General features: G+C 43.5%; 1 protein-coding gene across 1 annotated transcript in view; it reads right to left on the bottom strand.

Annotated features, from left to right (window-relative positions):
• Window positions 1-26,239, bottom strand: part of LOC140737395 (flavin-containing monooxygenase 5-like) — a 219,636-nt gene that overhangs the window by 25,197 nt on the left and 168,200 nt on the right. The window contains exons 2-3 of the mRNA XM_073063875.1: window positions 8,837-8,974; window positions 1,295-1,483 (exon numbers count right to left, since the gene is read on the bottom strand). Of these exons, the coding sequence (XP_072919976.1) occupies window positions 1,295-1,483; window positions 8,837-8,968 (321 nt within the window). The 5' untranslated portion in view covers window positions 8,969-8,974. The remainder of the gene's footprint in view (window positions 1-1,294; window positions 1,484-8,836; window positions 8,975-26,239) is intronic.

The following is a 26,239-nucleotide window of genomic DNA, read 5'->3' as shown; positions in this document are numbered from 1 at the left end:
TATTAATGCGACAGAGTTAGTGAGTTTTTCAATGTTCGTCGTCAGCCGGGTCATACTGTCCGTGAACTCCCTGTCGGTTGCCTCCATACGCTCCAGTATTTGTTTTCTTTAACTTTTAAGTCCTCCTGCGCGAGAGCCAACAGCTGTCCGTCGTGTAAGTTTTTCTAGTCTGTAACTGAACAAATGCACACCAAGACTTTCACAGCGAGATTCGACACCAAACATGTTGCTTCTTTTTGGTAGATGTGTCCTGTGCATGCGCAATAGGAGGAGATTCGCTGAAATATCCGTTTTAATGTGGACAGAGATATTTTCAAAAACACTTAGTGTGGACGCCTATTGTTCTTACGCGAAACCAGCGTTTTCAAAATTATCCGGTTTAGTGTGGACGTAGCCTGAGATTGCTTTCACAGCCACAAGTCTCATCTACCAAGCAGAGTGATCCCTGTTTCAGGAAAGACATTATTCTGCAAGAGTAAGAAATCCTCCACAGTGATAAAATATTTAGGCCTGAATGGGACAATTTAAAATTTACTATGCTGTGGATGTCTCTGTATAGTAGTTGTATTACATAGTACACAGTGTATACATAAGAACATAAGAGATAGGAGCAGGAGTAGGCCAATCGGCCCCTCAAGCCTGCTCCGCCATTCAACAAGATCATGGCTGATCCAATCTTAACTCTAGTTTTCACCGAATCCCACAAGGCAACAGTGCCAACTAACAGGGCACCATGCCGCCCATTTTATTTTATTATTCATCCCGCCCAAACCCATGTGATCACCCGGGGAAAAAAAACCGAGTTGCCAATTGAGGAGAAAAAATCTGGAAAATTCCTCTCCGACCCATCCAGGCTATCGAAAACTGGTCCAGGAGATCACATGGCTGATCTAAACCTAGCCTCATGTCCACTTACCTGCTCGCTCACCGTATCCCCTAATGCCATTTTTATCCAGCAAAATGTATATGTATATAATTAAGATGCGTTCTTTATTGAGTTGGAGTTTATACCTAAACAGGAAGGAGCGTTGTATAGTATTGTTGTATTTCAATACACACACACACACACACACACACACACACACACACACACACACACACACACACACACACACACACACACACACACACACATGTTAATTGCATATGTCAACATGCTACCACGTGACACCTTGCTAAAAGTAAAGATGAAGCTAGACCTGCTTTCCCGGTCTCCCAGGTTTCCTTTGAATTAATTTAAGATTTTGATAATAGACAACAGATAACTTTCCTCAAAAATAGATGTAAATCTTACCGCAAATTGTATATACTTCCTCAGATTGAAATGTGTAGCATAAAGGACCAAATACTCCTTAACTTTGGAGTGATGCATATAGTTTGAACAATCGTCAGGAAATGGAAAGTCACTGTAGCACATCATCTCTTTAGAGGTATTGCTGATCAGCGACTTATAGATGCTAGCTCTCCCATCCGTCACTTTTTCCTGAATAAAGTTAAAAAGAATACATTTATTAGCAAGTTAATACAAAATTACTAGTGTGATTCACCCCACCCTCAAATCAGTTCTCCAGAAAATCGGTTGCTTTGTTTTGAGAATGAAAGTTTTATGCACATTTTCCTTGTACCTCTGTCTCAAAGGTACGGCAACCAAGACTGCAATTTCCCCAAGTCACAATAATCAGACTGTTCATGGTGTGACCTATAATCACAGTGTGGCTTGGATTTTGCTTGGCTTTAGTTCACTTGCAGACTGTTGGCAAATCCAAACACAAAAGGTGTCAAAATTGCTGACAGATTCCTGTGGACAAAACCAATCGTCACACTCAGTTGTTGGTCTTAAGTACAGAATCCTGCTGTGTACCACAAACAGACTGCAATTGCCCAGTATTTAAAATCTGCTCATTGATCGTACAACATGCACAGGATCCATAAGCCCAGTGCATTAATGGAAATTTCACAGCAGAAATCATGAAAGCTAAATAAATAAAAGGAATCCAGCTATTTTCTCAATTCGTTTTTGTTCTTTAAGAGTTGTCTCAAATAACTGGCTGCCTCAATTAACCAATAGCCCAATTAACCGGAATTCACTGTATTTTCAAAGGCATCTATCCAATGTCAATTATTCTTTCTCTTGGAGGAAAGAAAATCATTTGTTATTTTTCTCCTTATCGTTTGGTAGCCACAGCTTAAGTTTTGCTAGTTGTTCGTGTTACATAAATACAACAATTCGGAATTCTAATTTCAAGGAATGTGGAGGGAAGAAGATCTTAATAACGTTCATGTTTCCCACTTTAACTTCTGACTCTGGATCCACAACAAGAAGAGAATGCGACTTGACGTAAACATTTCAGTTTTGCTTCTGGATACATTGAGCATCTTCCTGTACTTACTGTAGCCAATAAGTGGCCGCGAGGTACATGCTCATGGTCTTCTAGTGCTGTAGACCATCCACATCAAGGTTCGACATGTTGTGAGTTCAGAGATGCTCTTCGGAACACCACTGTTGAAAACCATGGTTATTTGAGTTGCAGTCACCTTTGTGTCAGCTTGAACCAGTCTGGCCATTTTCCTCTGACTTCTTTGCAGATCAGCTATTTGCATTAATGAGCAGGTATACAGGTGTACCTAATACAGTGGCCACTGAGTGTATATTTCCAATACTTTTAAATGCAGAACAGGTGTGCATAATTTGTGAAATATTTAGCAAACTGTGCTTCAGTGTGCAGGACACCACCAAAGTACAGTTAACAGAGATCATCCTCCACTGCCTACATACTATGTCCTCTTTGTGCTCCCATTGCAAAACCAAGATTCTCAGTCCCATTCTGAATGGAATGCTATTGGATCCCTCAATGTAAATATTCATCCTAAATTGTCAAACCCGAACAATGAGAATTCCATAGTTTTGGATCATTGTCACAATTGTACCTCTGACACGTGACAGTGTTACACAGTCCTGGTGTTGTATTCCCTCTTCACAATGAAGCTTCATTGTGAGAGCTGGATAGAGAAGTGGGGAGTCAAGTTCGAGAATTACTCAGATATAAAGTTAAAAAATCAAACCCATGGCCAATCCAAACCAATTTGAAAACTGTAGGAATTTGCAGAAAAGCAGTAAATGTGTTGTTGTGCTAAACGAACTTTGTTCTGGGGCACAGAACAGAAGCTAACCATCTTCATTCAAGATGGCACCAGCGAACGATGATCCCTTGGGCAACATCTTTCAGATAGGTAATCCCTTCAATTATCTCACTTTCTCTGCGATTGTTCTTTTGGTCTTGATTGTGTTACAGAAGCTATTGGAGCCTGCGACATGCAGTTTGGAATTCGATCGAATGTTCTAACGCTCTTGCTGTCCAGAGAGGACCGAGGGCACAAGCTGCATCGTGGAAAAGATGAGAAATGGGGCGCGGGGGGGGGGGGGGAAGAGGCCATGATTAACTCCATTTCAAAGTGCTGAGGAAGATTGAAGCACCGAAGCGAAGGAGGTCGGCTGTCACTCTTCACAGAGGCCATGGGGTCGACAGCGGCTGGCAGCCTGATCGGCAGCTTTCAAACCCGGTGCGGCAGTCGCTCCTCACAGAAGGACTGAGTTCGTGCAGCTGCTCTCCTCAATGCTGACAGGAAGGTGTTTCCAAAAATCTGAGATCTCTGTGATTATTAGACTGTACTTTATATTGCTGTCCTTCAGTTTTTGGTGTGTTCTTTCTTGTTGCTGGCTGGCAGATGGGGGATATGTTACTTTCTGTGCAAGGGAGGGGTTGGGCTTTTGATGCTAGTGTCACTATTCTCTCCTGTGAGGGAGGAGGTTGGGTTTTTTAAAAAAAAATTTTAATTAGTTTTTTAAAACATTTTACAAAATTAAAAACCCCAAATCCCAATGAGGAGCATTAATACAGTGCAAGATTAAGCATACAATAACAATATACTACAAAGGAAGAGAATTTAACAAAAAAGCACCTAAATTAAAGACAAGTGAGCTTAGTGTCCTCCCCAAGCCCCACACCACAAGAAAAAAACAACAACAACTCCAGACCAACCACCACACAGTATAAAGAGTATAAGTCCGGACAATCAAACTCCCAGACTGTGAATACACTTAGCAACAGAGGATAATAATGCCTACTACCAGAAAAAAAAAAGGGAGCTGAAAGCAAAAAACCCTAGTCAAGAGGAAGGTTATGAAAGTACTCGATAAAAGGCCCCCAGATCTTATGGAACTTTAGATCCGAATTAAGAACTGAATAATGAATTTTTTCGAGGTCCAAGCAGGCCATAATGTCGTTAAGCCATTGCGCATGAGTGGGCGGGGCAACATCTCTCCATCTAAGGAGGATCAAGCGTCTTGTCAGGAGAGAGGCAAAGGATAATATTCGGCATTTGGTCGGACCCAGACATAAATCTGTCTCGCCCCAAAAACCGAACAGAGCAATTAAGGGGTTAGGTTCTAGGTGCTGATTCAGAATACCCGATAATGTAGTGAAGACATCTTTCCAGAATTTCTCCAAGCTAGGACAGAACCAGTACATATGGATGAGAGAGGCCACGCCCCTCTTGCATTTATCACAGAGCGGACTAATGCCAGGGTAGAATCGAGATAGTTTAGATTTAGACATATGGGCTCTATGAACAATCTTAAACTGTAAAAGGCAATGGCGAGCACAAAGAGAGGTTGAGTTAACTGATTTGAGAACTGAGTCCCAGCTCTCCTCGGATAAGGAGATATTTGAATCCTGCTCCCAGGCCATTTTAATTTTATCCACAGGGGCCCGTCGTAAGGCTGCTAGTTTATCTCGGATAATTGATATTAAACCTTTACCTAGTGGATTAATGGAAAGAAATAGGTCCATAGCATTTTTCGCAGGCATTTCAGGAAAGTTAGGAATTAAAGGAGCAGTAAAGTGTCGGATTTGGAGAGATCTGAAAAAGTGAGCGTTAGGCAGGTTGAACTTAACAGAGAGCTGCTGAAAAGAAACGAAGCGATTATCAATGAAGAGATCTTCAAAATGTCTAATGCCCTTCCTGTACCAAACATGGAATGCTGAATCGTACGTAGTAGGTAAAAAAAGGTGATTATGTGCGACAGGGCTAGAAACGGAAAACCCCTGGAAACCATAGCATTTCCTGAACTGAGCCCATATACGCAAAGTGTGTCTAACCAGAGGATTAGCTATTGATCTGGGCAGACTGCTAGGGAGTGCAGAGCCAAGAAGTGCAGATATAGATAATTCTTTAGTGGAGCTCAACTCCATTGCCACCCAGTTAGGGCACTCGGGTTGACCGTGGAAGAAAGACCAGAAGGCAGCACAACGTATATTAGCTGCCCAGTAATATAAGCGAAAGTTAGGTAAAGCCATGCTACCCTCTGTTTTAGATTTTTGGAGGTGGATTTTATTAATTCTAGAGCGCTTATTCTGCCACAGATATGACAAAATAATAGAGTCTAAGGAATCAAAAAAAGATTTAGGAATAAAAATTGGGATAGATTGAAATAAGTATAAAAATTTGGGGAGAACATCCATTTTAACAACATTAATACGACCTACCAAGGACATAGATAGAGGTGACCATTGTACCAGACTCTGTTTTATAGCATATGAAACACAAAGTTTTCACAAAAGAGATCTTTAAACTTCCTTGTGACTGTAATTCCAAGATAAGTAAATTGATTATGGACTACTTTAAAAGAGGGATCACAAAATATTAGTTCTTGTGCTTCTTTATTAATTGGGAAAAGTTCACACTTATGTAGGTTGAGTTTATAGCCAGAGATCTGGCTAAACTGGTCAAGAAGTGAAAACATTAGAGGTAAGGATGTAGATGGATTTGAGAGAAAGAGTAATAAGTCATCAGCATAGAGAGAAACTTTATGCTCAACACCCCCTCTCCAAATCCCGGTCAATTCAGGACAATTTCGAAATGCTATCGCCAGAGGTTCTATAGCCAAATCAAAGAGAAAGGGACTTAAGGGGCATCCCTGACGGGTGCCATGTTTGAGATTAAATACTTGGGATTTCTGAAAATTAGTTAGAACAGAAGCAGTAGGACACAGGTACAGCAATTGGATCCAAGAGATGAAACTTTGGCCGAGGTCAAATTTTTCTAAGACTGCAAAAAGATAGTTCCACTCTATACGATCAAATGCTTTCTCCGCATCAAGGGAGATAACACATTCAGGAGTCCCAGTTGGAACTGAGTATAAAATATTAAATAGACGCCGAATGTTAAAAAAAGGGAGACGGTTTTTAATAAAGCCTGTTTGGTCATCAGAGATAATGGAGGGAATAACGGTTTCTAATCTATGAGCCAAAACTTTAGCTAAGATCTTTACATCAACATTGAGCAAAGGAATTGGCCTATACGAGGAACACTCTGTTGGGTCTTTGCCCTTTTTTAATAGAAGAATAATAGATGCCTCATTGAAAGAGGGTGGCAATTTGCCGTAATTAAACGAGTCAGATAATACTGAAAGTAACTGAGGAGAAAGAAGTGAAGAGAATGATTTATAAAATTCCACAGGGAACCCATCAGGTCCAGGAGATTTCCCTGAGGACAGTGCAGAAATTGCAAAAGATATTTCTTCTGGTGATATAGGTGCATTGAGTTTGGCTTTGAAATCAGATGAAAGTGAGGGGATATTCAGATTCTGTAAAAAATGATCCACAGAGATATTGTCATTCAGAGATTCAGAGGAATAAAGCCGAGAATAAAAAATTTTAAATGCGTCATTAATTTCTAAATGATCCGATGTAAAGTCTCTGTTCTCCTTCCGGATCTTTGTAATATGTTGTTTGGCTTTGGAACGCCTCAGCTGATTGGCTAGGAATTTACCAGACTTATCCCCATGAATGTAAAAGCGACTCTTGCTTTCGAGAAGTTGGCGTTCGACAGGTTGAGTGGACAGAAGGTTAAATTTAGTTTGGAGTTCAACGCGCTTCTTGTATAATTCAGGGTTCTTAGTTTGGGCATATATTTGATCCAAATCTTTAATCTGGTTAATGAGGTCTGCTCGATCTGCATGGGATCTTCTATTGAGATTTGCTGTGTAAGAGATTATTTGACCCCTCAGATATGCTTTGGTTGGGGGTTTGATGTTACTGTCACTTTCGTTTTGTGAGGGAGGGGTTTGATGTTACAGCTGCCGTTTTCCATGTGGGTGATCTGTTAGTTTATGTGCAAGGAAGGGGGTGGGGGGTTTTGGGGTCTGCGAGTTTTGTTTTTTTCGTTTTCATGTTGGAGGAGGGAGATTGAGGTTTTTTGTCCTTCAACAACCCCCATGGTTTTTCTGTACTTTGTGGCGATCTGGAGAAGATAAATATCAGAGTTATGTTGTACATGCATACTTTGACAATAAAATGAGCCTTCAAATGAATGATTCGAAGTTGAGAAAGTACCGAGTTAGTTTGGTAAAACATGACTTAAACTGAACTCACAATTTCAACCTCAGCGCAAGTCATCAAGGTCCCTTGGGACTGGATAGCTGAGCACCAAGTTAATATACATAAAAATAATATTTTTGTGGAGTTACACCCATTTTAAATTGATCTCAGTGAAAGCAGGAGATTTTTTTTAAGTGCAAATGTTGGATAGTGGAATAAAAACAGGTGTGCAAAAACTCAGGCCAGGCAGCATCTGTGGAAAGAGCAATACAGTTAACATTTCAGGTCTGGGATCCTTCAACAGAACAAACTTTGTGGAAACTCACTTTCTTCCACAGGATTACTCAATAACAAGTAGGTTTCATTGGTGTCTAGGGCAGTGGTCCCCAACCACCGGGCCGCAAAGCATGTACTACCGGGCCGCGAGGAAACGATGTGATTAGGCGATATGAAACGATATGAGTCAGCTGCACCTTTTCTCATTGCCTGTCACGCCCACTGTTGAACTTGAACGCATGCGAGGTCATTACCCATGCGAAGTCATCAGTCGCCTAAACGCAGTGACACCCTCGCGCCAGGGATCACTGGTTAGCCTCAGGTAACCAGCTGGCGAGAAGTGCCGTTGATACTGGCCTGGAGCCTGGACTGATGGGCGCTGCCTCTAAACCTGTTTGGTACACCAAACGCTCGTGGGGAACCCGGTGCTAAAATATTCGCTGACGACCTAATTCGGGCTCGGGGTTTCATAAGAGGCAGAGCAGCTACCTCGCTGTGATCTACTGAAAATCATCCCTCGAGCCAAACTTTCATTAGCCAATAGATTCTACCTACCTACAAGGGGGCTGGGCCGCGCCCTGTCACACCCCTCGCTCGGTCGGTTGCTCTCTCTGGACTGCGTCTGCCACGGCCCCAGTACGGGGACCTCCGGCCCTTACCTTGTCCTCTCACTGGTGTGTTGCAATGATTTTATATGTTCATACGAGGAAAATATGTGCTGTGTGTTTAATATCCAAACGTTACTTAAAATGTTACGATGCTATTGACTTAAAAGTGAGTTATAATTAGCTTATCACTATGTTCATGCGATGAAAACATGCACTGTGTGTTTAGTATTAAATTCGTTAGATAAACCCTTTTAGAAACGAAATTGAGTGTATTAGCCACTTATAACTGACATAGTAGTTGACTTATCACCTATATTCTGGTCGTTATTAACACCCCCCATCAGCCGGTCCGCAAGAATATTGTCAATATTAACTGGTCCGCGGTGCAATAAAGGTTGGTGACCCCAGGTCTAGGGGTTCATGCTGTTACCATGTCTGATTAGGTCTCCCAGGCCTGAAACATTATCTGTTTTTCTTTTCACATATGCTGTCTGATCTGTTGAGTATTTTCTCTTTTTATTGGCAAGGGACAGCATGGAAACACCAAAAAACTAATAAAACACCCAAACATACCTGAAAGTTCCAGAGCCCTCCAATGTCGTTGCTTTTTTCAAAGCATACAGGCTCCAAGCCTTCATCCAAACAGCATTTTATACACGCTAGCCCACTGGCTCCAGCCCCAATGATAGCGACTCGCTTGGCCATCTTCACCTAACAAAGGAAACAGCCAGTAGCTTGACTTCATTTTACAAAGTAAGAATAGATCTGGAAACCATATTTATCATGTTCCCCAAATATTTACAGCTATACTTTAGAGCACAGCCACACTATATTTGGGGCAGCATGGCAGTGTAGTGGTTAGCACAATGCTTCACAGTGCCAGCTACCTGGGTTCAATTCCCACCGCTGCCCGTAAGGAGTTTGTATGTCCTCCTCGTGACCGTGTGGCTTTCCTCCAGCTGCTCCGGTTTCCAAAGACGTACTGGCTGGCAGGTAAATTGTCCTGTGATTCGGTTAGGATTAAATGGGGGATTGCTGGGTGATGCTGGTTGAAGCCTAATCTGTGCTGCATCTCAATAAATAAATATTACACAGCACAGCATGAACTCTTTTTAGGGTCGTTACACCAAGCTAATGGAAATGTTGGGCTCTTTTAGGTTTAAATTTTTGTTGAGTATTGTCTATGGTTGTTAAGTAATAATAATGGATAAAATGTGGGGGGTTCCTGTTACAACATGGTACACATTCTGCGTAACAACACTAACCACCCCCCACCTCACCATATGGAGCAAAATCTCGGTTAAGTCCGCACAATGGCATTAGCTGTTCCCAATCAGAATGTCTGTCAGAAATGTGTCTAATTATCACCTTTTTTTAAAATCATCGGACAAGAAAGCATATCCTTCAGAAACACAAAGCCATCCAGGATAACAACACACACAAAATGCTGGTGGAACACAGCAGGCCAGGCAGCATCTATAGGGAGAAGCGCTGTCGACGTTTCGGGCCGAGACCCTTCATCATGACAGGATGACAGCTCTGGAAGTTGTGACCCAACCTTTGCTCTGACTGCGAGATCCAGCAGATCATGTTTACTAAGCCTCTAACCCTGGTCTTTCCCCATACCAGAAAAAAAAAGCATTTAAATTTGTTTTTCTGTTCTTATTCTAAATGCCTGTTTAACATGCTGTTTTAAACAATGCACTGCAATAGCCCTTCATATGACAATAAAATCCAGTCATCTTTATTTTTCTTTGTTCTATTCATTGACAATACATGCGCAATCTTAACTGTGAGATTCTATTTCCATAATGTTAAATCAGACTTTAGATCCAAGTTCCCTTGAAGATTGAGATTAACATAGGATTAGTGACAGTGGATGACTGATGATCAGTAAAGAATCGATGGGCCAAAGGGCTCGTCTCTATGCCAACCTGGAGCAATCCCATTCCTCCAGTTATTTACTGGAACACTAACTGTCCACCCCCCCCCCACCCCATAGATGCTGTTTGACGAGCTGAGTTCTTCCAGTGTTTCATATATTGGTGCTCGAGTATCATTGGGGTCATAAACTGGAAACACAATAATATTCTAAGCAACAGCTGTTCATTCAGTGAAACAAAACATATTCCAAAGTGAAGGCATCAAAGCTATAATGTTAAACTTCTTCAGTAAAAGCAAACCTCTGCATGGGTGGCATCATTTTCCTCTGATGAAGATGGACATTTAGAATTCAGCTGAGCATAGCAATCTGGTTTACTGGCAGAAAGTCTCCATTGTGGTCTGGGCAAATAAATTTAGGATTCAACCTCCACTTAATCAAGAAAATTGACTTTACTTGCTTTACTAGACACTTTAGAATAGTTTTAGTGTTAGGCAACACTAGGTATGAAATTTAATAGGTGTGTGAGAGTAGGCTCCCAGTTCTGTCAATCACTGTGTTTTTAAATTTAAAATAAGAATCTAAGCCGTTATTTAAAAAAATCTCCCAATTGCTCTTCTTACTGGGTGAAATTTCAGCAATATTTTAGTTCTTTCGTATAATCAAACTTATTTATTTATAATTATAGGGAAAAATGGCTCTCTGGTGGGAATTGAAGTTGATGTAACAAAGTTTAGCTTTGTGTATTCATTCTTAATAATGGCAAGTAAATAAAACATGGTTAACGCAACTGATGCAGACTTTTCTTTTGGAATTTGCATAAATAGTACGGTAGAATCTTCAGATTAGTTTATACTTCAGATTGCAATGAAAATTCTTGCTTGTGTGAAGCTTCTTAATTCCTTGCAGTTTTCCCTGGAAGTGAAAATTATGCCGAATCTATTGCAATTATTTCATCTTATTTATCTCTGAGAGATTGTAACTGACAAAAAAAATCTTCTGTGTCCACTGTTAATAATTGCTGGAATCCCACAATATTAAATAGTTCAACACGTTCAGTGTAAAACATTGAAGTACACTTAGCTTGATGGTCTATCAATATGTAATTTTCTCCCATTTATTTTATATATAGTTGGAGGGAGCACAAATTCTTAAACGTGTTACCATCAGAGGCACTTCCTGACAGATAGGCAGAGTGAGCTTATAATTACCCTGCTCTGCTGCCAAGTATTAACTTACATTGAGTCACTGTGCCACCAGCCGTGATGTCCACAGAGTAGGAAGGTCATGATGTTAATCATCACAGCCTGTAACTAATGCACTCTCTCAATCACATGTGGCTGAAGATACATTTGGCACAGGAGGAATGCCATCTAACTGACCCATCTCCATGCTGGCTGGTAAACTGTTGGAGGGAATCAATGAATCTGACAGATATTTGGATGAATGTCAAGTGCAGTGAGGATTTTAGAACTGGCAAATATTTTGGTGACAAGAAGGACGGGGTGTCCAGTGTTTGAAGGGTGCAATAAAGACAGGACTGGCAGCACATATTGGAGTCGGTTTGTGAAGAGCTGAGGAAGTGAAACAAGAGGGAACTGGCCCAGAGGAGTTCAGCTGAGATCAGCCGTGATCATATTGATTGATGGGGCTGACAGGCTTGAGGGGCCAGGTAGCTTAACCTATCTCCTAGTGTTTTTGTGCAGTCCAGCAGTGGGTAGGAAAGGGTGAAGCAGTCAGGCTTGAAATCAGAGTAAAGTCGAGATTGCAGGTTAGTGTGAACCATGGTGAAGGAGCCAGGTTGAAGATGCTATTACCTTACAGACCTCCCAGCTGTTGTATTCCAATGATCAAGCTATCCTGGAGTGTTCAACAACAGACAACCCCAAGCCAACCCGATCCAAGCTCCAAACTATGTTCCGGAGGGAAAGGTGTAAGGAGAGTGAAGTTATCCCATGTGCTTCATAGCTGGAAATTTCATTGGATGCACAAGTGTGCCTCACATTGGGAAATGTCTGTTCATATTTTTTTCAAGTGACACACTATAATCCTGGAAATGGACATCACTGTGTGTTGGTCAGAAGCAAAAAACAGCAATGACACTGATATACAACTGGATGTACCTGAATCATAATCAGAATCAGGTTTAATATTGTTGGCATATGTTGTGAAATTTGTTGTTTTCCAGCAGCAGTACAGAGCAATACATAATAAAAACCCTATACATTACAATAATATATATATATATATATAAATTAAATAAGTTAGGCAGAAAAGAGAGCAAAAATAGTGAGAAAGTGTTCAAAGGTTGGTTCAGAAATCTGATGGTGGAGGGGAAGAAACTGTTCCTAAAGCATTGAGTATGTGTCTTCAGGCTCTTGTACCTTCTCCCTGATGGTAGCAATGAGAAGAGGGCATGTCCTGGGTGATGTGAATCCATAACGATGGATGCTGCCTTTTTGAGGCATCGCCTTTTGAAGATTTTATTTATTTAGCGATACAGTGTGGAGTTGGCCCTTCTGGTCCTTTGAGCAACGCTGCCCCGATTTAACCCTAACCCAATCACAGGACAATTTGCAAATGACCAATTAACTGACCCGGTATGTCTTTGGATGGTGGGAGGCCACTGGAGCACTGGGGGGAAACACATGCATTGCATGCAGAGGACATACAGTCTCCTTACAGAGGATGCTGGGATTGAACTCCAAGCTCCCACACCCCAAGCTGTAAATGCATCATGCTAACCACTATGCCCACATGGTGGCCTCTATGTCCTCACTGTTGTGGAGGCTAGGGCCCGTGATGGAGCTGCCTGTGTTTGCAACCTTCTGCAGTTTTTTTTGATTATGTGCAGTGGTCCCTGGATACCAGATGGTGATACAACCATTTATCTCCATTGTACACATGTAGAAACTTTTCTGGAGTCTTTGGTGACACAGCAAATCTCCTCAAACTCCTAATTTTCATGCCTTCTTTGTATTTGCATCAATAGATTAGGCTCAAGATAGACCTTCAGAAATGTTGGCACCCAGGAACTTGAAACTGCTCACCCTTTCCATTGCTGATCCCTCAATGAGGACCGGTGTGTGTTCCCTTGACGGCTCCTTCCTATAGTCCACAAACATTTCCTTGGTCTTACCGATGTTGAGTGTGAGGCTGTTGTTGCAACATCATTCAACCAGCTGATCTATGTCGAGCTGTGGGTTAAGCTGCCATCTTTTGAGGTGTGCTGGTGTTGATGGCCAGCAAAGAGGGGACGCTTCTTCTGATCTGCACTAACTGTGGTCTCCTGGTGAAGAAGTCAAGGATCCAGTTCCAGAGGGAGGTACAGAGGTCCAGGTTTTGAAGCGTGTTGACTAGTACTGAGGGCATAATGGTGTTGAATGCTGAGCTGTAATCAATAAATAGCAGCCTGACATATGTATTGCTACGGTCCAGATGATGCAAGGCTGAGTGAAGCGCCAGTGAGAATACATCCACTGTAGATCTACCGCAGTGATGGGCAAATTGCAGTGGGTCCAGGTCCTTGCTTAGGCAGGAGTTGATTCTAGCCATGACCAACATTTCAAAGCACCTGATCACCATAGATGTGAGTGCTGCTGGGCAATTGTCATTGGGGCAGCTCACCCTGCTCTCCTTGGGCACTGGTATGATTGTTGCCCTTTTGAAACAGGTGGTGGGAACCTCCAACTGCAGCAGTGAGAGGCAGAAGATGCCCTTCAACTTTTCTGCCAGTAGGCTGGCACAGATTTTGAGTGCCTACAAGTTTTCACCTGCTTGAAAGATGTCCTGACGTTAGCCTCTGAGACAGAGGTCTCAGCGTGGCCAGATGCTGCAGGGATTTGCACAGTTTAGTTTTATTCTCTCCTTCAAAGCATGCACAAAAGGCATTGAGCTCATCTGGAAGTGAAGCATCACAGAATTTCATGCTGTTGGGTTTTGCCTTGTCGTAAGTAATGGTCTGCAAATGCTGCCAGAGCTGGCATGCATCCAATTCAGTCTCTAACTTCAATGGGAATTGTTTTACCTCTCTTAAAATAGCCTTCATATGGTGTACCTGGACCTCTTGTAGAGTTCTAGATCACTGGTCTTGATCACCACAGGTCTAGACCTCAGCAACTGCAAATCTGCTGGTTTTTTTTACTGAATTGAATTTAATTGACTTTATTACTTACGCCTTTCATATACATGTAGTAAAAATCTTTACATTGCGTCTCTGTCTAAATGAGCAATGTGCGATTTATAGTAATTTATGATAAATATTATGTACAACAGGATAGTCAATATAACAGAAATACAGTTGCTGTGGTACCATTTTCTGGATGGTAGTAGCTGGTTGGGTGACTCAGGTCCCCAATGATCCTTAAGGCTCTTTCTACACGCCTGTCTTTGTGCGTGTCCTGAATCCATGGCTTTTGGTTTGGGTATGTCCGGTATGTTCTCGGAGGCACGCACACATCCCCACAGGTTCTGATGAAGTTGCTGATAACTGTGGCGTAATCACTCAGAATCCAAGATGAATCACTGAATATTGTCTGGTCCTCTGAGTCGAAGCAGCCCTGCAATCGCTACTTTGCTTCCCTTCATCACTAGTGCTGTGGTCTTTAGCATCAGCCTGGAAGCCAAGAGTAGAAGTACAGCCAGATAATCGGACTTGCCAATGTACAGGCATGTGATAGCACGGTAACTGCTCCTGATTGTGATAAAACAGTATTCAAGTGTGTTGGCTCCTCTGGTTCTACAGGTGATAAGTTGGTGGTAGTTATTCAGAGACTTCTTCAAGTCGACCTGGTTGAAGTCCTCTGCAGCGACAGGGAAGGCATCAGGGTACACTGTTTCATGGCTGCTGATCACGGTGCTCAGCTCATCCACTGCAGGCCTGATGTTGGCCAGGGTGGAATATACACTGCTACCAGGATGACAGCAGAAAACTCACTCGGCAAATAAAATGAATGACACTTGGCAGCTAGAGGTTCCAGGTCTGGTAAGCAGGACTGAGATAGCACTGGGTCTGTACACAACAATGAGTTAAACATGAAGCACACTCCACCCTCTCTACCTTTAAGAGTCTCTCCAATCTGTGAGTGCAGTGAATGGTGAAGCCCTCGGGCTGCAGCACTGCGTCTGAAACAGTAGGAGTAAGCCATGTTTCCATGAGGCAAAGTACACAGCGGTCCCTGATGCCACTCAGTTCCTGCAATCGTGCTCTGAAGTCTTCAGTTTTAATTTCCAGAGCACGTACATTCATCAGCAAAATGCAAGGGGATGTGGGTCTTAATCCTCTGTGTGTCAATCTTACTTGCAGCCCAGTACGTTTCCTGCATTTCCTTTCTCTTAAAGGGAAACAGCACTCGTGACCTGAGTCAACAGTCCAGGATCCATCAATTTTGAGGATTAACAGATTTTTTAAACAGTTGCTAACTGATGTACCCAAGGCTGTGAGTGTGAATTTTGTAACACCAACGGTTCTAAACAAAAGCCCTTATCTGCACTCATTGTCATATAGATATCACATTGTATATCATCTTTCATTTGTTTTACTGATGATAGGATACCAAGGATAATTAAAGTCACTAACGGTTATTTTTAAGTTGAAGATATGATCAATACATGTATTCACCATCCAACAAAGTGATTAAATCAGTAAAAGAGAGATACTTATGTGGAAGTTGAATCCAAAAGAATAATGGGTAACAAATTCAAATAAGAGAAAATTTGCAGATGCTGGAAATCCATGCAACATACACAAAATGCTGGAGGAACTCAGCAGGCCAGGCAGCAGCGACAGTCTGGAGAAAAAAAGATGAGGGGTAGAGTTAAAAGGTGGGGGAGAGGAGGGAGAAACACGAGGTGATAGGTGACACTGGGAAGGGGTGGGGTGAAGTAAAGAGCTGGGAAGTTGATTGATGAAAGAGATACAGGGCGGGAGAAGTGGGAGTCTGATAGGACAGGACTGAAGGCCATGGAAAGAAAGGGGGGAGGAGAGATGGACAGGCAGGGAGATAAGGTGAGAGAGGGAAAAGGGGATGAGGAATAGTGGGGGGGGGGAGATGGTGCCATTACTGGAAATTGAAGAAATTGATGTTCATGCCATCAGGTTCGATTGCTTATAAAATACATAATCCTGAAGCTTCAAACGTTGAAACTACAGGTATTCACAAATGAAATCTTAACATAATACACTTGCTGCAGGGAAGATTTAGCTCCATTCTTCACAAGTAGTAGAATGACCTAAAAGATGCGGATTTTTTCCTGTGGTGTTAGATAATTATCCACAAGAAATCAGAGTGTGTGAATGCGGTCCAGTCTATCACACATACCAGCCGCCCCTCCACTGACTCAGACTACACCACCCACTCCCTCAGGAAAGCGGCTGACATGACTGAGGATCCCGGCCATTCTCTCTTGTCCCCTCTCCCGTCAGGCAGAAGGTACACAACCTTGAGATCGCCTGCCATCAAACTCAAGGGCAGCTTCTATTTCATTCTTATTAGATTCTTAAAAAATACTAAAAGAACTCGATCGCCTAATCTGCCTCGTGGCGGCCCTTCCTTTGTACTTTATTTGTCGACCTGCAGTCTCTCTGTAACTATCACGATATTGTTCTCCTATTACTAACTGGATGTCGTGGTCTGTCGGCGTCGCTCACAGCGGTTTATCGCTGTCTTGGTACACGTGACAGTAATAAAACTATCCAATGGTTTTTTGATTTACTACTTTCAGGAGTTTTGTGGCAGATATCACTTTCTCCTTCTTGTTTTCACTGTCCAGTTTCACTTCCTCATTCTCTTGCAAAGCTTTAATCTCAGGCCAGTTTCTGCAGTTGGATCGCTTGCTGCGAAGAGTGCAAGTCCAATCCCAACACTGACCGAATGACCAGAGTTTGTCCGGTCCCAGTAGGTGGACACGGTCTGGACTGGTTCAGCCCCATTCGGTAGCCAGTCTGATCTGTGTCTGATCCTAGAATCAAATAACGTCCTAACAGTCCCTTCTGCCGAAGTTGCTCGGGCCAACCGTGATGCCTTCTTGACATCCTGAGCTAGTTTCCTTGATCTGTATTTAGCCCACATCTCTCCGAGTCTTTCCTGTCCACATGGCTGATCCTATCTGATGGCCAAGATTTGGATGGGTCAGCCCCGGGCGGGTGTGGGGGTCTTGGTCCAATGTGGTCTCCTCTGGACATCGGGAGTCTGACCAGCCTCGGACCTTGACTTGAATCACTTGTCAATCGGAGACGGTAGCAGGTTGCCGAGTCTCCGCTCCCGGTGGGACAACAGCTCACGACCTGAACTCTCCGAACGGCTGATCTGAACTAGTCCCACTTAACCTGCATCTGACCCCACATCCCGCTGATCCTTTCCTACCCATGACCTATCCAAATGTCTTTTAAATGTCTGATTCCCTCTAATAGCCAGATTTTGGCCATTAGGACATTGACTGCTCATTTCAACGGATGCTGCCCGACCTGCTGAGTTCATCCAGCTTGTTTGTACGTGTTGATTTGACCACAGCACCTGCAGTGTACTTTGTGTTTAGGTCATTAGGTCAACCTCGGCAGGTGTGGAGATCATCGTCTGGGGAATCGGGAATCCGACCAGGTTAAGACTGGACTGCCTCGGACCCCAACTTAATCATCGGTTAGTCAGAGGTACGGAGTCACCAGCTCTTGAGCAGGACAACAGCCCACGGCCTGGACTTCTCCGGCAGAATGAATGAAATTCAAATAGACCAGAGCAGCAGGAAACACTTCTTACACTTCTTCCAAGACCGGGGGGGGGGGGGGTGCGAGGCACACCTTCAGTTATGGGTAATAAGAAACAAAAACTCTGTAATTCTGTAATATGCTGTATTAGTTAAATTTCACCTTGGTGAAAATTCCCAGAAGGATGGGGGTGTTATGAGTGATGAATAGATCTGTTGGACAATGGGGTGCAGAGTTACCCATTCTCCCCCCCCCCCAGAACTACGAACCATTACTGTTGCTATGCTGCTCATGAGAGAGAGAGAGATGGAAAACATGCAAGAACATCTGCTACAGATAAGAGAGGGGAGAGAGACTGTTGATTTACTGTATTATGACTTCTGCAAGGGTTATTTATATTCTAATATTTTTGCTCATTAACATTCCTCAGTGGACTGCAGGAGTGGGCTGGTTTGATGGACCCAGTCATTCAAAATTGATTGATAGCTGACACCCCGTTAGTGGAGATAAAAAGACAGGTCTGGAGAGACACCCTTCAGACACACCAGTGGACCCTGACTGAGGGTTGTGAACCCACAAGGGAGGTGGGGGCATCGGAGACCGAACCAGGAGATCAGTCAGTTAAACTCACAGTGTTACAGCAGGGCCGGTGGGGGCTTGTGTGTGTGTCCACTCATGCCAGAGTGACGAGTCCACCACAGAAGAACGGTCTAGCTGAATGACAGAGGGGTCATAATTGAATGGCCACAACGACATGACAGATCAAGAAAGGAGTAAAAGGTTTGCCTGCCGCAACAGTTGCTGTTACATCTCGCTCACTCTCTCTCTCTCTCCAACGATTACAACACAACAACCATAACTACCTCAGCACGAATGAACTGAACTGAACTTTATACTTTTCTATGACAATTCATTTACCCCTAGACATCGATAGAGCTTGTTTATTATTGCTTATTATTATTCCTACACTTTTAGGTTTATTATTGCTAACTTGTGTTATATATATATTTTCATTATCGGTATTGTTTTGCCTATTTTACTAATAAACACCTTTGAATACAGTACCACCAGACTCCAATGGATTCTTCTTTCTCTGCTGGTCAGACACCCAGTTACGGGGTAGATAACAAATTGGGGGCTCGTCTGGGATTTGTGTAAGAAATTGTGGTGGGGGGCGCAGTGAATCGGGATAAAAGTCCCTTATCTGATCTGGTTGTGTGGATAACCAGATGGCACACCAGCAGAGATGGAAATAGACAAATTTTTAAAAGATCCGACTTCGGGGGCATTGGAGGATGCCAGGAAGGTGGAATTGGTGAGTGTTGCGAAACGATTAAATCTTTCGGCGGTGAAATCGTTGATGAGAAAGTTGGATATACAGAGAGCAATAGCTATGCATTATGTTACCAAGGGTGTGTTCACGCCGGATGTATTGGACCTGTTCCCTGAGAGGAAACCAGCCGAGGGAGAGGTTCAGCTACAGATAGAAAAATTAAGATTGGCTGAGGAGAAAGAGAAAAGGGAGCATGAGCTCCGGATAAAGGAGATGGAGGCTGAAAGGAAGAGAGAGGAGGCTGAAAGGGAGAAGGAAGAGGCTGCAAGGCAGAAGGAAGAAGCTGATAAGCAGAGGGAGGAAAGGGAGAAAGAGAGGCAGCATGAGCTGGAAATAGAGAAATTAAGGGTACAGCAGGGAAGAGACCGGGCAGCAGACCCAAATGAGGGGTTCAAGATTGGTTGGGAGATCCAGTTGGTACCTCCATTCGAGGAGATGGATGTCGATAAGTTCTTCCTTCATTTTGAGAAAGTGGCTGTGAATCAGAACTGGCCTAAGGGGAAATGGGCTGTTCTGTTGCAGAGCGTACTTAGGGGGAAGGCTCAGCAAGCGTATTTGGCATTGTCCATGGATGAGTCTAGGGATTATAAGGAAGTAAAAAGGGCTGTATTGAGGAGTTACGAGTTCATGCCAGAGGCATACCGGCTGAAGTTCCAGAACTGGAGAAAGCTATGGAACCACACATATTTAGAGTTTGCCCGTGAGATGCAAATGTATTGTGAGCATTGGTGAGCCTCAAAAGGGGTTGTTGGAGATTATGATAAACTGTTACAGTTAATACTGATAGAGCAGTTCAAAGGTTGTATCCCTGAGAGTATGAAGACGTACTTGGATAAGAAGGAGACGGAGACTCTGTCTGCGACTGCCAAGTTAGCAGACGAGTACGCCTTAACCCACAAGTCAAAGTTTTCCTCAAATAAGAGCTACCAGAAAGGCAGTAGGGACGATAGAGAAAGTCCACCATCTAAGGCAGAGAATAAGCTGGGAGCTAGTGGAGAAGGTAAGGAGGAGGAAAAACAGGCTGGCAGGAAGGTTCCTAGCTTTACGTGTTATAATTGTGGGAAAGCTGGTCATATAGCTGGCCATATATGCTTTGCTCCAAAGAAGGAGACTGGAAAAGGGAAAACAGAAATCCCTACTGGTTGCATTGAGTCGGTCAGCAGATCGATGAGGAAGGCAAAGGTAGATAGAGCACAAGAGGGGCGTGAGAAGTTTATCTTGGAAGGGACAGTGTCTGTGAAGGAGGGTGAAACCCCAGTTCCAGTGCGGATCTGGAGGGATACTGGGGCTGATCAGTCATTCATTCTAAAGAAGGTGCTGGATTTTGGTCCGGAGACTGAGACTGGGGAGGTTGTGTTAAGAGGTATCGGGAAAGGGACCGAGGCCGTACCTTTGCACAGGATGTTTCTGAAATGTGATCTGGTATCTGGACCAGTCGAAATAGGGGTGCGGTCGAAACTACCGATGGACGGCGTGGACGTCCTACTTGGTAACGATCTGGCAGGTGGTGATGTGTATTCAGCAGTGAAGCTGACAAGTAAGCCTGTAAGTGCTGAGGACCCGCCTATAGATTCCAAGATTTATCCCGCATGCGCAATCACTCGCAGCATGTTTAGAAAGGCGGCTGAGAAAGGAGACAGTTTAAATGAGTCCAGTGTTGATTTAGCAGAGACATTTTTGCTGACATTGTATAAAAAGGGGTTACCGGATGAGAAGGAAAAGGATAATGGATCTAAGGAGAGTAAAAGAGAGGAGGTAGATCTATCATTAGCAAGGAGGGACTTTATAAAAGAACAGAGTCGGGATGAGGAGTTTGTGGTGTTGAAAGAATCAGCTCTTTCTGAAGTAGAGATTGATAAAGAACCAGAGGGATACTATCTGAAGGAGGGAGTGTTACTGAAGAAGTGGAGGCCGACCATGGTGCCAGTCAATGAGGACTGGGCAGTGGTACACCAGATGGTGGTTCCGAAGGTCTATCGGGACGAAATTTTGGACTTGGCTCACAAGGGTCCTCTAGGTGGACATTTGGGAGTAAGGAAGACAGTAGATAGGGTTATGAAAGATTTTTACTGGCCAAGTATGAGGAAGGATATTGTTGACTATTGTAAAAGGTGCCATGCTTGTCAGGTGGTAGGAAAGCCAAATCAGGTTATCCCGAAGGCACCTCTCAGATTGATACCCGCGTTTGGGGAGCCTTTTTCCCGCATCATCGTGGATTTTGTGGGTCCTTTGCTCAGAACTGCGAGTGGGCGGCAGTACGTCATGACCCTGATGTGTGCTGCTACTCGATTCCCGGAGGCTGTGCCCCTGGGGAACATTAGGGCTCCTGCGGTGGTAAAGGCACTCATTAAATTTTTCACTTTGGTAGGGTTACCTAGAGAAATACAGTCAGATCAGGGGAGTACCTTTACTCATTTCAGCAAATGTTGACACAGATGGGAGTTAAACAAATTCTAGCCTCTGTATACCACCCGGAATCTCAAAGAGCATTGGAAAGATTCCACGCAACTTTAAAGACCATGATTAAAACTTACTGTCAGGAAAACACTCGAGACTGGGATGATGCATTACCACTTCCGTTATTTGCAATGAGGGACACGGTTCAGGAATCTCTGGGGTTCAGTCCATTTGAACTCATTTTTGGTCACAGGCCCAGAGGACCTTTAACCTTACTCAAAGAAAAATGGTCTAGTCCGAATGTGCAAGTCAATGTGATTGACTATGTTTTGAGGTTCCGTGAAAGTCTCCATAAGGTTTGCGAGTTGGCAAAGCAAAATCTTAAAGACTCCCAGACTAAAATGAAACAATGGTATGATAAACGAGCCCGAGAACAAGAATTTCAAGTGGGCAAGAAGGTTTTGGTCCTGTTCTCTGTAGTTACCAACCCCCTACAGGCAAGATTTCAGGGGCCGTACAAAGTGATTAAGAAAATAGATTCACTGAATTATGTGATTGAAACACCTGATAGACGAAAGCCGAGCCAGTTGGTTCATGTTAACATGCTCAAAGGTTATCATGACGCGACCCCCACGGTGGTCGGTGTTGTCGCGAAGACCGATGAGGCAGAAAGGATTGATAAGGAGGGGCCTGAGCGTTTTGAAAAGATAAGCATAGTACCCACCCGACTAGAGAACTCTGTTATTTTAGCCAATTTTGCCGATAAAGTCAGTCATTTAGACCCTGAACAAAGAGAGCAGCTGACACAGCTAATTAACCGGCATGCAGGTTTATGCCCAGATGTTCCCAGGAGATGCAAAGTAACAGAGCATGATGTTATTGTTACCTCGGTCCAGCCGATTAAACAATCCCCTTAGCGGATGAATTTGGAAAAGAGCAAGCTAGTGGAAAAAGAAATTGAGCATATGCTAGCTGCTGGTATTATTCGTGAATCTTCCTCTGCATGGTCATCTCCATGTGTGGTTGTAATGAAGCCGGACGGTAGTATAAGATTCTGTACAGATTACAGAAAGGTGAATGCCATCACACAAACAGATGCTTATCCTATCCCTAGGGTGGAGGATTGTATTGATAAAATGGGTATAGCGAGATACATCACTAAGATTGACCTGCTAAAGGGATACTGGTGTGTTCCTTTAACTGACAGGGCTCGAGAAATTTCAGCCTTTGTCACCCCATCCAGGTTCTACGAATACAATGTCTTGCCGTTTGGAATGAAAAATGCTCCAGGGACATTTCAGAGGATGATTGACGCCATGATTAAAGGGTTAACAAACACAAAGGCTTATATTGACGATGTAGTAGTTTGGAGTGACACTTGGGATGAGCACATTGAGGCTGTAGAAAAACTGTTTAAAAGAATGTCTGCAACCCATCTCACAGTGAACCTCGCAAAGAGTGAATTTGGTCATGCCACGATCACATACCTGGGGTATGTGGTAGGACAGGGGCAGTTGGCTTCTGTGCAGGTTAAAGTACAGGCTATTTCCGAGGTTCCTGCCCCAACAAATAAGAGGGCACTGAGAAGGTTTTTGGGCAAGGTGGGGTACTATCGAAAATTTTGTAAGAACTTTGCAGATATTGCCCTCCCACTTACAAAACTCCTACGGAAGGAGGAAAAATTTGAGTGAGCAGTCCTTGTCAGAAAGCTTTTGAGAGGTTGAAAACCATACTGTGCCATCACCCTGTGCTAAAAGCACCTGACCTTTTGAAACCCTTCTCCCTGGCAACTGATGCAAGTGATGAGGCTGCAGGGGCAGTCCTATTGCAGAAAGTATTGGAGTATAAAGTTGCATTGTTTGCTGTGTAACCAAAACTATGTAGTCAGCTTTGTGTTTGCTATTTGCTATGTATGTATCCAATTTAGTAGGAGAATGAAATCTCTGTTTTGTCTCTGTACTATTGAACACATCAGTAACTTAAGAATGTAGCCAAATAAGAAGATAATGGTGTGTTAATGAGAGGCTAGCTAAGAGATAACTGTGGCCAGGGATGAGGTAACACGTGGCCCAAAAAGTAGATTAGAACATGATTAAGTTAATGGGTAGAAACAATAGTGGGAAGTCGGGAGCTGATGTACTGGTGATACGCAACTGTTGACCGATTGGATATGCTAATGCAACTAAACCAGGAGATTGCTATAAAAAATGCTATGTACAAGGATCGAGGGGGGGGGGGGGGCAATCAGCGACTAGCTCACTGACTGTCTCAGCTTTGATTTGCAAATTAAAGTTTAACACTTCTTGAAGAATCTTCTGCGTCTCCTGGTTGTTTGTGGGGCACAAGAAACCACGACAGAAATTGGCGTAGTCGGCAGGATCGGAAAGAGACCCGCGGAAAAGAAACGGCAGATTGGGGACGCTTCCCAGTCCTCTAGGGAACCCCACAAGGCTAACAGAATTAAGGGTGCACCCAAACAAAAGGTAAGCACTTTTTGCCACAATTTGGACTAAGAATTCTGTTGGTTTTGGGGAGGTGTTGGAGTCTCAGAAGTGCGGAACCACTGCCGAAGGGTCTCTCCAGTCCAAAGAATCTGGCAGAATTGGGGGTTAACAGGAGGCTCAGAGGATTGATCAAGAACACTGCAGTGAGGGTAAGTACAAATAAGCTAATAAGAAGTTAAGTGAAGAAAAATTCCACGTGGTGTTGGTAAGTCCCTGTGGATACCGCTTTGTATGAAACGAAGGTCTGAACGGGCAGGGAAAGGAAAAGTAGAGAAAATCCCTGTGGATACTGCTTCGTATGAAACGAAGGTCTGAACGGGCAGGGAAAGGAAAAATAGAGAAAATTCTCGTGGATACCGCCTTAAGAGATAAGGGTCTGAATAGACAAGGTGCAAAGAGAAAGTTCTGTGGATCCCACTCTAAGTAGAGGTCTGTACAGGCAGAACAGAATAGGAAACAAGGACAGTCCAATATATAGTTTAAAGCACTGGTAGATAGACGATAGACTAGGCATAGAATTAGAGTAAATAATATTATCCAGTAAATGAAGTGTGAATCTCTGAAATACCTTAAAAAGAGAGAACAACATGACAGGTAAAGGAACGGCAGTAGAGATTCTGAGCAAAAAAATCCCGGTAAATAAATATGAGATCACAAAAACTTCAGAAAATGGGAAAAAAGAACCAAAAACCTGGTCACAAAATGGCCAAGAGAAGGAACGTTTGATGTAAGCTTGTGCGAAGAAATGGAGGCACTAATTAAAAATTACAAACCAAAAGATAAATCTAAGAACAGAGGGCAAAAAAGAGAATGAGAAATGGAAGTGCTAAAACTCTTCAGAACGGAGGGAGAAAGGCTGAGGAGGACAGGTAGAATATTGATTACAAGCGAGGAAGACACTAAGGTGCTGGAGAAACAGCCTGTTAGAGAGAGAGGAAGGTATAGTGAGAAGCTGGCTTCAGCTCCGTACCTGGATATGAAAGAAACAGAAAAACCCCCTCCCTATAATGTGGAAGGAACCCCAAAGCAGTGCCCCCTGCTGACGGGAACAGTGAACATGCAGGGAGAAGTACAAGTTTGGGATAATGAGGAGGAAAAAAAAAACAATACGAGAAGGAAAAAGCGGTGATATGGAAGGAGATACAGGCAGAAAGGATAAAGATGGAACAGGTAAAGAGAGAAATGGAAGAAGGGATTGAACGGATGAAATACTTGAGAGAGGAAAAGGAGTATGAGGAGTATCGGTTATACCATAGAAATCAACAGACTAGAAAAGAAAGTGGCTCATCAGGGCAGGAAGAGATGAGGCATTCAAGAGGAAGTGGAAAAAAGATAGCAGACGAGAGTCTTGGAGAAACACAAGAGAGAAGGGAATCAAGCACGAGTAAGGATCATGAGGAGTCCCTGCCACAGGTGTACAGACACGGACAGGAAGAAAGAGATGGTGACTCATTGGAGGAGCAAGAGTTAAGTGGAGAGAGAGAGGATGCGAGAATTTGTGGGGAAGAGGTAGGAGGCAGAAGCCTAGAAGAGCAGAAGGAGGCGGTAGGGAAGTGACTTGCGGAAGTAGAGAGAGAGCTAGATAAGTTACTGAGAGGGGATTGCCAGAGGAGATGTGAAAAATACTCCAGGGGCCAACCAAGTATTGAATCAGGACAGAAAGGAAGGACTCCACAGGGAGACTGAGGGAAGAAGAGGACCCCAGAGACATTTGTGTGGGAGGCAGTAAAGACATACCCTGAGACAGATGGGGAGTCAGGCGAGGAGGAGAGCCAGGGCAGGTGGGAAGAAGGAGGAAGAATGATGCCGTTGTTAGTTAAAGGATCAGGACAAGTGCAGTATATCCCTTGGGGATCCCAGGACCTAGAAGGGCTGAAAAACACTCTGCCCAATCTACATGAAGGAGCAGGGAAATGGATTAGAGCCTTTGAAGAAGAAATGGCGGGACGATTATTGGCTATGGGAGATTTGAAGGCACTATTGATAAGGTTGATGGGAACCTCCAAATTTAATGAACTAATGGAAATGGCTGGCATAGTAAACTCGAACGACCCAAGAACTGATGGAGACGGGTTTGACAGAGTGAGGCAGAGGGTATGGCAGGCCCTCAGGAAGCTTTATCCACCCAAAGTGGACCCCAAAGCCTTAAAAGGGGATC

The sequence above is a fragment of the Hemitrygon akajei genome, chromosome 12, assembly GCF_048418815.1.
Source record: "Hemitrygon akajei chromosome 12, sHemAka1.3, whole genome shotgun sequence".
In the NCBI taxonomy this organism is placed as follows: domain Eukaryota; kingdom Metazoa; phylum Chordata; class Chondrichthyes; order Myliobatiformes; family Dasyatidae; genus Hemitrygon; species Hemitrygon akajei.
This window is presented reverse-complemented; position numbering and strand designations above follow the sequence as displayed.